The sequence below is a fragment of the Oenanthe melanoleuca genome, chromosome 4A, assembly GCF_029582105.1.
Source record: "Oenanthe melanoleuca isolate GR-GAL-2019-014 chromosome 4A, OMel1.0, whole genome shotgun sequence".
In the NCBI taxonomy this organism is placed as follows: domain Eukaryota; kingdom Metazoa; phylum Chordata; class Aves; order Passeriformes; family Muscicapidae; genus Oenanthe; species Oenanthe melanoleuca.
In genome coordinates, this window is record NC_079338.1 from 13,231,029 (window position 1) to 13,245,333 (window position 14,305).

Genomic DNA, 14,305 nt, shown 5'->3' on the forward strand with positions numbered 1-14,305 from the left:
TAAGATCCTGCTTCAGTGTTTTTATGCAGCATAGAATTCCTCGAGCCTTTCAAGAATGAGTTTTCCAATAAAGTCTGCAGGACTCAGATTTACATCCTCACCCACTGACAGTTTAATTACTTTCATTGTAGGAGAAAGTATTTAATCACACACAGTCAGAAAAACAGCCCCTTAAATACAGGCTTTTGGGCCCATGATCCTCCAATTTGAAATTCAATGAAGGAGAATGAAACATGCACACTGTGATCCATTTCCTGATGCAGAACACTTGATATTATCAAAACATACAGAGTTCCACAGCTGACACACACATTTTTCTAAACCATTGGTAAAATCCTTCCAGCATTTTAAGCCCATGAAATGAGGATTCAGCGTGCTCTGGATATGATCTAAAGGCAGTGCTGGTCAATGAGCTGTACAAAGACCATTGCTGTAATGCTGTGCTAATTAACATATTAAAAATAGTCCCTCTAAAATGCTGCTTGAATCATACAGGTATTTTATCTTAGTTCTCAATTACAACATTAAAGGTAACTCAGCACTGTGATTCTCAGCAACAGATATACACTAATGATCCCTTATAAAAAGAAGGAAGTGGGGAAAAGACAGGAATTCTCAGACTCTCATCATGGCAATTCAGCAGAAATAAGTCTGGGGAAGTCATAAAAAACTGTTGTTAAATGTCAATAGTTGTACATTAGAGCTGACTACCAGCACGAGCCGGCCTTCTTTCCCAACTGGTCTAATTCCCCCAAACAAGGCAGGTAACAAATCCAGAAATGCAACTTTTAGTCAGAGTATGCTACAATATCAGTGAACCCTGTAAGCAGCAGCAACTCAAATGCATTTTAGTGCAAGTATCAATAATCAGCATATTGGAAAACTTTCAAAATAAATAAATTGTGTGAAAGTGAACCGGACCTACCTCGGGCCTGTTACACAGGGACACCCATTCGATCTGAAACAACAGACACAGCGAGTGTGTGCATTACGAATATATTTTATAAAAGAGCAATGTCTTTCACAAGACCTTCCAAGAGTGGGGAATAGCCAGAACACTACAAAAAACTGCTGTAACAAGAGTGACTATTTGTGCGCTCGCTTTATGCAGCTTACATTCGAATGTTTACAGAGGCCAGCACTCAGATAGGACTCTCCACTAACAAACAAATCTGGAATACATCAATTGTACAGTAAATCAGCCAAAATTAAGCAATAGCTATGCTCTTCTCAGGTTAAAGAAAGCATGCAATAGGTTGCCCCCTCCTGCCACCCCTTGCTCAGGTTTCCAAATCACAGTACCAGTAAAAGCATGGTAGAAGGGAACCAGGGCACAGGTAACGGGGTTGGATTTTATCACAGACTCTTTATCAATATTTTGCAAATGGAAAAGCAGCCCTCTTTAAGCACCAAGAGGCAGAGAAGATACAGGCATGAATAAAAAAAAATTAAGCGACTTAAGACATCAAAAATTCAAGAAATAGCACTGTGCATATACAAACAAAATTAACATTCAATACTGTAGAGCTCGTTTAAAAATGGCACCAATGGACAATATTTTACAATATGCACATTTATTTGAAGTGGGGAACTAATGCTCCACAGGTGGAAATGATCATACAAATAATAGTGCCACTGTTGGCCCATTCTGGTACTTCTTACAATTTAATGGAAACACTTTTAAAAATAATCTGGTATGTACATGTCTTCTGGATACCCAACGGCTTCTTCAGAACAGAAAAAACTATGGTTCTCCCCCTCCCCTTTTAGCCAGACAGTATTGCCAGAGATTGTGCTCACATCTAAAGCACATAATCTTACTTTAAATTCAGTGCTATTTTCTTTCAGAAAGATCACAAGTTGTACTTTTAGGTAACAAAAGCATTTATGTTACAAACATTCAAAAATGGAAGCTTATGATTCTGGCAGACAATGTTGCGTATTAAATACAAACCAGCCAGCAATTACTGAACATAAAAAACTTATTCAATCATAAAAAAATACTATAATTCATCACCACAGACTTTTTACAGAGTTATAAATAATAAATAGCATAACACAGTAGATTACAAACGGATTTATTTTGCCCCGTTATAGTCTTTAAAAAGTAAAATATCTGTTCCTACCTCAGACTGACCAAGGTACTGTATCAAGACTACTCATAACTCAAAGGGAACTCCTTCACCAAGCAATTTGCAGAGCTCATCTCCAATCCAAAGCCTTTCCTTAGGAACAGAACGTTTGCTGAGCTGTTTGCTCTGCTCATGACCAAGAAAGGGCCAAACTCAGCCCGGAGCAGCTGCAAAGGGTCTGTCTCACCTTGGCTGCCCTCGGAGCTGGGGCTGCCCCAGCACCTCCACACCTCAGAAAGGAACATTAAGGGAAGCAGCACCGCCGACAGACTTGGGTAAGCACTCTATAAACAAGCTGTACACAAGGACTTTCCCCACCCACCCCTCTGGTTTACATTCCATAATTTTGTAACAATGTCCCCTAAGGCACAAAAATACTTATGACCTCAATGCCACAGGAGACATCGACGGTGCCATACATGGTTCTCCTACACAGTAGTTTAATTAACTTAGTTATCTGCACTGTATGTCTTCAATCGAGGTGTGGATTAATTTTTCCTGGCCAAATCTTGCTGAATAATGACCTTATTTCATACAATCTGTAGGACAAATGTTCTGGGAAGAGAACTATGCAGCTAATTTAATCATGTCTGCAGAGTACTATTATTTCTTCACTGATGGCAAAAGTGACAGTCATTAATTATTCTGCTGTGGGGTTCTTAGTTTAATGTAATAGAGTGAGATTTCCACACCCAATGTGGTCTTCTGTAAATGAATTCATAAAAATGACTAGCAGCACTAAGAAAATAAAATATTTTTTCTCCCTTCCATAAAGGAATTTGAGGCTAGTGACTTTAAAAAAAAAAAAAAAAAAAAAAAGCAAGAATAATTTTACTCAATAGTAGAAGTGCCAGAGAATAAATTAGTATTTTCAAATCCTTCCAAACCAAGTTATTTCCCTAGACATAGTGACCATGATAATGATAGAAGTACATTCCTAAAAATTGCAACACTAGTAGGTAGATACCTATTCCTGGAATCAAAAAGTGTATGCAAGTTCCTGAAAGCAAAAGTTAGTATAATATCAGCAGACATCTTGTTTAAAAAATAAATTCGCAAAACCAGACATTAATATGGTCTACAATGTCCATTAAATGGATAAATTAAAAAAATCACTGGAAAGTAGCCAAGGATTACAGTAACAACAATTTTTCCTTTTAATAAACCTCATATGAATGGTTCAAGGATCAGAGTTCATTTCTCTGTACGAGTGTACAGGAAGGGGACAGCACAGCCAGACACTGACTCCAGACTTGGTAAAGTCACTTGGGTGAGAAGTCATCCATCAGAATGAAGGAGGAGCAGGAGTTGGAGCAGGGCACTGGAGACTCCGTGGTGATGCTGCCTTTAGTCAGGGAGTCAGAGGAAGAGCCAACACTGCTGCTACTCCCGTCGAGAATATCCGAGGACAGGCTGGGGAAGGGAAAAAGGTCCTTTAGTGCAGAGGCAGGAGGATCTGAACAAAGCTGACATGCTTCCCCCTTGGACAGGAATTGTAGGAGACCTATACTACCACTCAGTCTTTACTGCAAGACTGGCAGCCCTGAAAACTCCTTGTTTTCTGTAGCATGTTAGAGGTATTCATGCTCCTCATGGGAATGGGAAGCAGAATTACTGGGTTTAACATGCAGAATAAACTATGAAGCTGATTTTAATCACACGTAGAAAGGAGATGACAACAAATATGTATAAAACCTTAAAAGCCTATAATAAAGGAAAAAAATAAATTAATCAGCAATGCAGAAAACATGTCATTAATTAGTCAGTATGCTCTTTAACACAGCACTACTCAAAGCAAGATTGAGACCTATTTTTCTCACAGAACTCCTGTGTTCGGATTTCAAAGTCTAGATACAAGATCCCAGAGGGCACATACATTAATGCTTTTGCAATTTAGGGGGAAGCAACATGGAAAAAAAACATCCAGGCAGTTTCAAGTCTGTAGGTAAACTGAAATTACAATAATTGTAATTAGTTGTAAAAACAATTGATATTTTTGAATACTTAATATCTGACTCAACACAAAAGAACTTGCTATTTTATGGTTGTAATAAAGATAACTTAACTCTAAAAATCATGAACTTAAGGACAAGAACAATTAAGTACCCACACACATTTTCTAAGCATTCAGTGAAGTGACACAGATACTACCTACAACATACTGTAATAATGAAGCAAAGTAACTTTGCTCATGAATTAACAGGGGTTTGTAATAATTATATTCAGTGTAAAAGATTTGATACACAAAATCTAGGCTAGAGTCTGTTCAGGAAGAATTGATCAAAGGAGGACAATTGCCACAGGATACTACCACAGGACAGCTCCCATTAATACACATCCACAAGGTACACACGAAGAATTTTTTTCCTGGGGAAAAAAAAAAAAACTAGAAAGCTTGTGATAAATGCACATTCCCTGTTTTGGCATTTCAGGGCACATGTAATATTTTACCATGAACTGAGATCTGTCAGATGTGTAACATCTGGAGAAAGCATGTTGGTTGTTCCTTGGAAAAGTCTCTTTGGCTGACTTTCAGTTTCCATTTCACCTAAGGAAAACAGCACAAATAATCAAACTCACTTGAGTCTCTGGAATATCTATTTAATATCTGTCTGCTGTAAAAGAGAGGGTTGACCTACAACATTCCAAGGTTGCATTTGTAACACAAGTTCTCTAATTCAGCCAACCAAGCACCTGGCTAAGACATTAATTTGATGATAGCTGTTGTTAGACCATCCAGTCCATCCTTTGCTAAAACTTCAGCAGCATCTGAGAGGCTACAATGATCTCAAAGACATCAAACCTGTTACTTGTACTGCAATCAGACAAAACAATCTAAAGCAAACTAATTACTGTGACTTAGTTTTAAGTAAACAGCTGAGGTAACTGACTTAAATTAAAATATGAAGTTTAAAATTGTAATTATGAAAATAAGAATGACAGCTGGGTTCAGTTTCACCCTACCCTGTACAATGAAATCTGATGCATGGGTACATTTTTACAGGAAAGCTGAAAGGAATAAATCTGTCAAGTGGAAGCATTTCCACTTACTCATCATGGATCAGACTTTCTTTGTACCTGTAACCATCTACAGACATTAAGAGACTAAATATGATGGGGAGAATTGATGTAATCTGTTTAGTACAATCTGCTGTGTGAATGAGCTGGCTCACTAACAGCTTCTTTACAACAGACAATTGAAAATATTATGAACTTGAAAATAAAAAAAAAATGAAAGAAAAAGAAAACCCTCTCACCTACAGTGTATTTTCATTCTTATTTTGGGAATAAAAAAGCATAAAATGGTAATAATTTTTCAGGCTTTTACAACACTTTGCAGTAGTTGCAGTGTTGGTTTGAAAACCTCACAGAGGTTAAGCATTATAGCAAACCAGTCTATACATTCTGCAACAAAATTATATAGACTGTATCACACTGCTACATCTTATAGAAGACTGGTAACTTTCAAAACATTCATTTCCTTCAGCCCACAGGGATACATTCCTGTCTTAAAGCAAGGAATAACTGCTTCTAGCAAGCAGAATGGGCAAAAAACATTTATGAAATATTTGGTCTTGTAGAAAAATGAACAAAACACCAACTTAGGTAACACTTTTGCCCCTTAAATTTCACAGAGACAAATCTGCACTGCTACAACACATTGCAGAGTCCACCAATATTAACTCCCTATGGCAGTGAAAAGTTCTTCAGTTCATGGCTTTCCTTCTCCTACTATAAATTTACTGCTGAAATTCAGAAAAAAACAGGACCACATATTTAGGGAAAAAAAGTAAGTTCATTTAAATGGATAAGATGCTTCAAAATTAGGCAGTGTTTTTGAAAAATTTTTGATAGTTCACATAAGGAAAACTTGTATCTCCACTTTGTAGAAGTTGCTCCATGGGAGCACATGGATTCAGTGAGGAAACTCTCTCTACCTACTCTGCTTTTACAATTTGTGTAAAGTGTAAGTGTGGATATTTGTTCCTTATTGATCATTCAGCTTAATAAACTTTTGTTCAATTTTAGTGCCTCTAAAATTCACAGAAAATAAAAGCCAAGATAGAATTGATATCTATGAGAAAACTTGTTTCTTTTGTCAAATTAGTATCAGTTAGACAATGTTCTTTATCTGACAGAACAAGCAATACTAAAAAAAAAAAAAAAAAAAAAAAAAGCCAAACAACAACCAGTAACTTTTCAAAAAGCCTAAATGTAAGTCTTGTACAATAAAAGGACATTTTTGATGCAGTTAAGAATGTCTAAATTAAAAAAAATAAAAAGCAGAAAGGAAAAGCAGAGCTAAAGGCACACTTTAAGAATTTCTCATTCTTACAGCTCTACTACGGAGATTTCATTGGGGATGCTACTTGAAAATCTCTAACATGGAACAGTTCCAGGAAAGAATGCATTTTTCCCCTTCAGGAGGAAAGGGCACTGATCTAGTCTATTTCTCTAAACACTCACCTTCTGAACTTTCAGAGTGAAAACAAACATTCAGTACTAAGTTTAGAAGATACTGCATGATAAGCAACATTCCTAAGATGATCTGAAGGGTGTGCACTGTTCAGTGGTACTTGTAGGAATGTTATAAGCATTTGTAAGCTGACATTTAATTTGATGTATAATAAAGTTTGCCTCTGTCAAGCAGCAGCTGTTTTTTAAGTTTCCCATTCCTGTGTTACTTCCTAGCTACTTTACATTGTATTTTTAAGTTATACCTGGCAAATTCCAGTTCACTGTGGATACAAGTGCATTATATTTACAGAATAACAAAAAATGTATCCAGCTAGAAAACTATATCCATATGAAAACAAATGGTAGGGTAAATACACATACCTTTTCTTTTAATTGGGCCAAGAACACTGGGCCTGATGCAGTTGATTGGACTTTGACTCCTCCTGCTGAAAGGAGAACACTGAGAGTCAGGCCTATAAAGGTTCCAGTTTGCATCAAATCAACACCTCAACATATGAAGCACTCTTCAAAACTATTCCTGCACAACTGGAATTCTTCTGGAATCTAAATACATAGATAACAAATAAGGGGTGCCTATTAGAGCAGATTACCTGCCACACAAAGTTGTAGTAGATTTTCTAAGGTTTTCTCCTTCCCTTTGTGAATCACATTCTCATTTCAATCCTTTTTGAAACTTTGTAGCATAATTTTATAAAACTAATCCGCTGACAGAGTTAATTTGAAACACCCAAGAACTTCCCCTCAAGTTACCAAGTCTAGTTTAAAGTTGACACATGCTCTGTAAGAGTACACACATAAAGCTGCCATTGGTAAAGGTCAAACTTTCATTTTTATGTGGCAATGCTTCTGCAAAAACTGAAGTCTCTTTTAATGCCTTAACATCAACTTTAATTAATCTTTGGCTTAAATTACAATATTAGCACAATTGACACTCATCACTTACTTGCAGAATCGCCTTGTTGGGCTGGGAATAGGGCTTGGAGGTAATCCATTACTGCTCACAAACATTTGCAATGATGGTGAAAAACATTGCTGCAGGAAGAAAGTTCAAATGAAAACAGTTCAGAATTTCCTTTGAAATATTCAGATGTTACACTCCACCCTCCAAAACAAAACAAACATCTCCTCTTCTATTCCCTTTTTATTCTTAAAGAAAAGCTAGCAACAGATTACACAGATTATCAAATACAATCTTACAAGTATTAAAACTTAATTTACAAAAACATACTAGCCCATTCAATTCTGCTCAGATTAAGCTAAAACTGAAACTTATGAGAGAAGCAAAATTGAAATAGACACTGTTCTCTAAATAAGAGAATTGTTTCTGTGCTTTGTTACATTTAGAAACAGCAGTAGAGTACTCAGGACTTACTTCTTTAAAGGGGCTTGTTAAATAAACAAGTTGAGTTTACTCAAAATACATCTGACCTGAAAACTGACAATATTCCAGAGTAAAACAGGATATTTAGCTCTGTGATTCTGCAGCTGATTTGAGCTTAGCTCATAAATGCTTCTACCTAAACACAAAAATCCTTCTGTCAAGTTATCTGCTAGTGCTTTATAGTCAGAATTCCAAAGGTACAGGACCATCTGCCAGCATCAGTGTTTTCCCAGGAACACATCTACCCAGCACTCATACATGGCTGTTACATGCACCAATCTGGTAGGAGCACACAGATCACTCCTTTTTTGTACAAAAGTAGAATCATACAAGAGGGTGCAAACAGGGTCAAGCAGATCATCTTTAAACCCAGAGGCCAGTTTCTCTGTGCTACATTTCAGTTTTCCAATTCTCACTAGAAAAGTAGTTATCTAACAGCCACCTCTTTCTCTGGCATCTGCCACCATTTTTCAGAATGAGTTCAATCCACCCAAATCCTCCTTCAGAGTGCATTTGTGCCTTCCTTTCCATAACTGATGGACACATATTAATCTCTCACCACACAGATTTGCAGCTCAATTTTGGTGCTTCTTCCCCAAAATCCCCCCACTTCCATACCTGGAGGTCCTGTCTATGACTATTTTCATGACCTCTTCCAGCTTCCCTAGAAGCAGAACACCAACCCACTGGAACACTGCACAAACAGCAGTAACTGAAAACATCCAGTGTTTCACTGCTTAAACTCTGCAGGCTCCCAGATGGCAACCATTTGATTCTAAGAAACCAACAAAATATGGATTTGGCTTTTTTGGTGCTTGTTCAGTTGTGTTGTTCAGAGGCTTTTTAAACTGTTGAACAACTTGTGAAGTTACACATCTTGAGAATTCAGCTTGGTCTAGAATTCTGAAACATTGTCTCAGCTTGGTATTTCTCTTATCCTACCTTTCCTATTCCTCTTGTAGGTGAAGGTGCAGGAGAAACTGGAATGAAGTCTATTCTCTTTGGGGAAAAAGATTTCTCAGACTTGTCCAAGTCATTGTCGCTCTGTGAATACAAGGTTTCATATTTAACACTGGCACAGGACCTTGAAATCCAAGGCACAACCTTCTAATGGAAAGTCATTGGGTCAAATGCACAAAGTAGCTAAAGCAGATGAGCTTAAATTCTTCTTAAATTATTTTCACAGTTAATTCCTCTCTTTCCCTTAAATTCGACATTTGAGTGTAAAAGTAGAATTAAATAGGAAACATCTATAAAAAGATTACCAGGCTCAAGCTTTCCTCCCATGACTGGCTTATCTGCATTGCTGTCTGCACTTCCCTAGAATACAAAAAACCCCATCAGTAGCTACAAAGAGGATAACTCTGGCTATTTTATCACCTTTTCTAAGAACACTCACCTTTCATGTGCTGCTTCTCTGTTCATTAAATCCACTCCTTCCTCCTGCAAGAGATAAATGTCATAAGTTTTCCCATAACATTTCATCATTTCATTATTTGCCATCAGGATTGAAATATGAACAGCAGAACCACTACAGAAAGACAGGGCAGCCACCAGTCCAGCTCATTGCTTCTTTCAAACGAAATACTTCTAAAATGCAAGGTAGCTTAAACACAACAATAAGCCTGGCAAGGCCACCTCCTTGTTGAAATTAAGTCTTAAGAAATATTCAGTTTTCTTTAGTTTTTTTAGTACCTAAAAAACTCAGTATGAAAGAAACCTGCGCAACTACTTCAAAATCATATACTTTTCATTCAGTTACTGAATACACAGATAAAAACTCCACTTACTCTTCTGATCTGATGAAGTCGGCTGCTAGGAATACGAATAGGAGATGATGACAAGAACTGGAAAACAAAGTGACAGCCACAATGATTAAATCACATATAACTGCTTGCATACACACTATTTACCATCAACTACATTCTTAGGGAATTCAAAATGAGCTGCACAACTGCATGTGGATGACTCAAACAATGTTGCAAAAAAAGCAAACACTGACCTTCAAGAGAAAAGACTTGCTTTACCACTTAGAGATTCCTTGTATCACTCAGCAAGTGGCACGGATCTGACTTGCAGGCAGATACTACTCAGCATCTCAAGTGCACAAATAGCTACAGATGCCATTTAGACAAGAGAGATACTACAAATGAAACTGTGACCATTACACATTTCCCCACTGCCCAGGATATGACAAACCTCTGTAGGACACCTTACTCAACCTCCTGGCTATTGTAAAGGAGAAATCTCCGTGCTTCAACTCAGTCTTGAACAACACTCTCTAAAGCTTAACTTCTGCAGTTTTTCAACTTTGTGCAATTTTATGCATCTAATTCTAAGATCATATATAAATGGCCAAGAGTTCCCACTCAGGATGGTCACATGTCTAATATCACACCTACTGATGAGCTCCAAAATTCTGGATTCTTAAGAAATCTCACAACAGAAGACTTTGAATTAAAAATCTCTGCCAGCTTTCCTAACAGAGGAAATAGAGGAAACTTATGTCAGGACTTTGAGGTTTTGAGAAAAGCAATATTTAATCTTCATTACCCTCAAACGAGACAGAAAAATTTCAGTGGAAGGAGCACATAAATCCCTCACCTGACAAGGAGAGGGTAGAAAAAAAGAAATGCAACATCTTTGAAATGTTAAACTGCAGTAGTGTACACTACCAGACTTATAACAGAGAGCAACGAGTAAATTCCTCTTCTTTCAGTGATTTTCTGAAGTCTAGTGTTCTGTCTTTGTGAAAAAAGAGCACTTTGTCAGACAGGTCAACAAAAAACTGGGACTCCCTTGTCCATTTTCACAACAAAGCACCCTTTAAAGACTTTTAATTCTGACTGTATTTTACTCTTTTAACACACAGGCTTAAATTAACTTTAAAACTGGACTTTATATGGGGAGTCACATATAATGTCAACTGCTCTTGTCATCTTGGGGACACACAGTCAATACACCAGTATTATTTCATTACAGGTTGCAGTTAGAGGTGAAAAATGCTTATTCTGCAGCTTGGAAGCTTGCTAGGATACTTAGTGCAAATACAAGTCAAGTTTAACTTCATTTCTCTACTCCAGTTATTCCTTCTTGTGTGCAAACATGACATGCTTAAGATTCCTCACCATTCCATGACGGCTCATAACTGTTGTGCTGTTCCTGCGAGTCCGCAACACGTAAGGCTGAAACACCTGGGAGTTGTCACTGCAGGGGGAGAAAACAAAGTTTTACGAAGAGCTTTTTTGGATGCGCTTTACTTAAAGCACCACAGTGCTGTGACACGCGCTGCACCCTCCAGAGTGCTGAAAACATAATTTTATTTGAAAAGGAGCACCTTCCGTGAGGCGAGAGGGGACAAGAGGCACTGGTGGCCCCGGCCCCGCGGGACAAGGGACACGATGCACAGGCCGCTGAGGGAGCCCGGGCCTGGCCGAGGCGGCAGCGGCGACCCCAGGGCGCGATGAGCCGAGCGCCCCGGGCCCCTCACCTGAGCCCGTGGATGAGCGGGGCGCTGTTCGACCGCCTCAGGCCGCCGCCGTCGCCCGGGGCCGCGGCGCTCCCCGGCGGCAGCTCCAGGTCCAGCTCCATCTTCTCCTGAGCCATCGCGGCGGCGGCGGCTCCGGCTCCTCCCGCCCCGCCGCGGCGCCCATTCACCGCCGGCGGCCGCCGCGGCTCCTCAGGCCGCCGCTGCCCCGGCCCTACAGGCCCCGCGGGCGGCGCCGCGGGCTCAGCCCGGGGGCGCGCCGGGCCCGGCGGGGGGGGCGGCCGCAGCAGCGCCGCATCCCGGGGGCTGCCCGGGGGCGGCCAATTCCTCCAGCGGCTGCTGCCGGTGCCGGTGCCCGCGAAAGCGGTGCGAGTGCTCCCGGTGCTTCCCTCGGTGCCGACCGCGCTCCGCGCCCGCCGCCGCCGCGCAATGCGCATGCGCGGGGATCGGGGCGCAGGCAGCACCGCCCGCCTCGCACGGTGCATGCGCAGTGGCTCCGCACCCCGGCACTGCTTCGGCGGCCCGAGCGCTCCCGACAGCCCCCGGGGGCGGCGCGCGCGCTGATTGGCTGCGGGAGGAGCGTGCGTGCGTTTGAAACGCCGCAACGGTCGCTAGGACGCGCGCGCTGCGGGGGCGTGCCCTGGAGGAGGACCCGGGTTCGAGTCCCACCCGGGCCACAAACCCGGCGCCTTTTCCCGACCTAGCGGGGAAAAGGTTTTACAACTTTCTTCAGGATTAGGTCCTCTCGGACCTAAGTCCCGCTGGCTTTCCCAGTTTTCTCCCCAGCCTTCCCTAGCTGCTAAAGCACGCACCAGGGCTTTGATTGCAATAGGAGTCTGCTCAGCTTTCAGAAATCTGCCGTAAAATTCGTTATGAGAACTTATCCTAGGTGTTGCCTGTATTCGGGCTGACCTGGGCAAACCCACTCCAAGTGATCAAAGCATCAAAGTTTGTGCTTGTTTTACAGTATTTTTCTGCAGTAACAGTTGCATCATAGATACTTGTCTCTTACAAGCAGGGGGCTTCAGGTTCTCTCTCAGCACTAAATTTTAAAAGGTCTTAATTCTCTCCCGAGATAAAACAGTTATTTTGCCAGAGTGCTAGGTGTTGAAACTGTTAAGACAGAAAAGTTAGGATTTTTCAACCTTTCAACTACCTTAGTTGTGAACATGCTTAGATGAATTATTCTCTTACTTTAAAATGATTGAAGGTAGCTGCTGCTAGAAAACAGATTAGAATACTTGTTTCTGTCCCTTAATTTTATTATGGTACCTCCTTGCATTTTTTGTTAATCAAGACTGACTTGAGCACATTCCATTTTTCTACATTCTGAGACTCTGTGTCTCATCAACTCTTGCTGATGTTTACATTTCTTTCACTGAAATTATACTATTAATGAAGAACTTTGTGCTGACATGCACACAGATGCATTGGAGTTGAGTTTAAAAACCCACAAGATCACATTTTAAATATTTACGGGATTTTTCTATATGTATTTATATTGAAAAACTCAGAGAAAAATTCCTTATCTTGTATTAGTGCAGAGGAAAAATCCCTTTCACAGTCTGGTGCCCCTTACACTATGGACTATCACAGCCTTAATGACACCCTTCTGTGAGGTGATACAGAATTGCCATGTCCTGCAAAGACTGAGAACATAAATATCTAAATAATTTTGCTTAATTTCTAATAATTATGACGAGTCTGATTCACTGGAAAATTAAGATCTGCAGCTGCCAAAGGAATATACTTTATAATCACCTTTTACTGCCACAATTCTCTAAAAGCAATATGACACTTTTACAGAACCTGCACCCTTCTCCTTGTCTGGTGCTATTTCACAACTTGGAATAGCTTCCATACCTTCATTTTCCACAGCTAGAATTGCCTAAAAGGCAATTCAAGTGAAAGTTCCTAGCAAAGCTTCTAGCTCTGAGTGGAAATCTACTCAAAAATATACTGGTTCTCTTAATACAAAAGCCACATGCAGGATCTGACTACAGCCCTAAACTATGTAGATTTTGCTATTTATTTTTATTGTGGAGTTATTATATTATGTCCTTGCCACTAAGGGCAGCAAACAGCTTCAAATGCCATGTACCAGGATACTGTTAAGGAAAAAGTCAACAACATCCAAAATATGGCTGAGAGCTCAGAAACATCTGCTCCATGCCCTCAAATTTTCCAGTGCCAGGCACATCATCCCACTGTCTGACCAGGATTTACTGTAGCCAAGAGAACTTTATTGGGAATATATGTCCAAAGAAAATTGGGGACTGTCAGGGTGACCCTCAAACAAAGAGGGTAATAAGGCAAAGGGGACGTGCATCTGGGAGAATCATGCTGTGGAGCAGAATGATAGAAATGAGGAAATCACAAGTTGTTGAGTTAGATAAACAGCACCAAGAGGGGTTAAAAAAGGAGAGAACGTGTTAAACAGAGCCTTGGAAGGACACAGGTGAAGGATGGATATTCATAGAAGGGCAACAGAGACTGAGAACGAGGTATGTGAGTACAGTGATACACACGGACTGGTGAGCATGAAGTGGGTGGTGATGGGGGGTATTTTATAGTGTCAGAGAAATACCCCTGTGGGTGAAATAAACACAGTCACAGTCACAAAATGCCATCAACCCTAGGTAAATCAGTAAGCATGGAGCCCATGAAAAAATGCTTTAGCTCTCTATAATCTACCCTCTTTCTCTGGTTATTTCTGTTCCTAAAGACTGCCTGAAACTCTCACTATAAACAGATGAAAAGATGGAGCACTTCTCTTATGAGGAAGGGCTAAGACAATTGGGATTGTTCAACCTGGAGAAGAGAAGC

At 40.2% G+C, this 14,305-nt stretch overlaps 1 protein-coding gene and 1 non-coding gene across 2 annotated transcripts; both read right to left on the reverse strand.

Moving 5' to 3' along the window:
* Nucleotides 1-980: 980 nt before the first annotated feature.
* On the reverse strand, nt 981-11,899 carry LOC130253153 (P2R1A-PPP2R2A-interacting phosphatase regulator 1-like). The gene is made up of 10 exons (XM_056491477.1): nt 11,483-11,899; nt 11,121-11,199; nt 9,783-9,839; nt 9,392-9,435; nt 9,258-9,312; nt 8,935-9,036; nt 7,555-7,643; nt 6,972-7,036; nt 4,584-4,680; nt 981-3,545 (listed from the first exon to the last, which is right to left on the reverse strand). Exons 1-10 carry the CDS (start codon nt 11,596-11,598, stop codon nt 3,395-3,397), a joined length of 855 nt encoding a protein of 284 aa, XP_056347452.1. The 5' UTR covers nt 11,599-11,899; the 3' UTR covers nt 981-3,394.
* Nucleotides 3,624-3,763, reverse strand: LOC130253345 (small nucleolar RNA U109). The gene has a single exon (XR_008840545.1). It is a non-coding gene; the product is annotated as a small nucleolar RNA U109 (small nucleolar RNA).
* Nucleotides 11,900-14,305: the final 2,406 nt, after the last annotated feature.

What these genes read in the sequence shown, in the direction of transcription:
- LOC130253153 (XM_056491477.1), bottom strand. Translation starts at nt 11,598, where the DNA reads ATGGCTCAGGAGAAGATGGAGCTGGACCTGGAGCTGCCGCCGGGGAGC. An exon ending in GACTTCATCAGATCAGAAGA is followed by an intron (nt 9,436 to 9,782) that starts GTAAGTGGAGTT and finishes TATCTCTTGCAG; the next exon opens with GAGGAAGGAGTGGATTTAAT. An exon ending in CTACAAGAGGAATAGGAAAG is followed by an intron (nt 7,644 to 8,934) that starts GTAGGATAAGAG and finishes TTCTTCCTGCAG; the next exon opens with CAATGTTTTTCACCATCATT.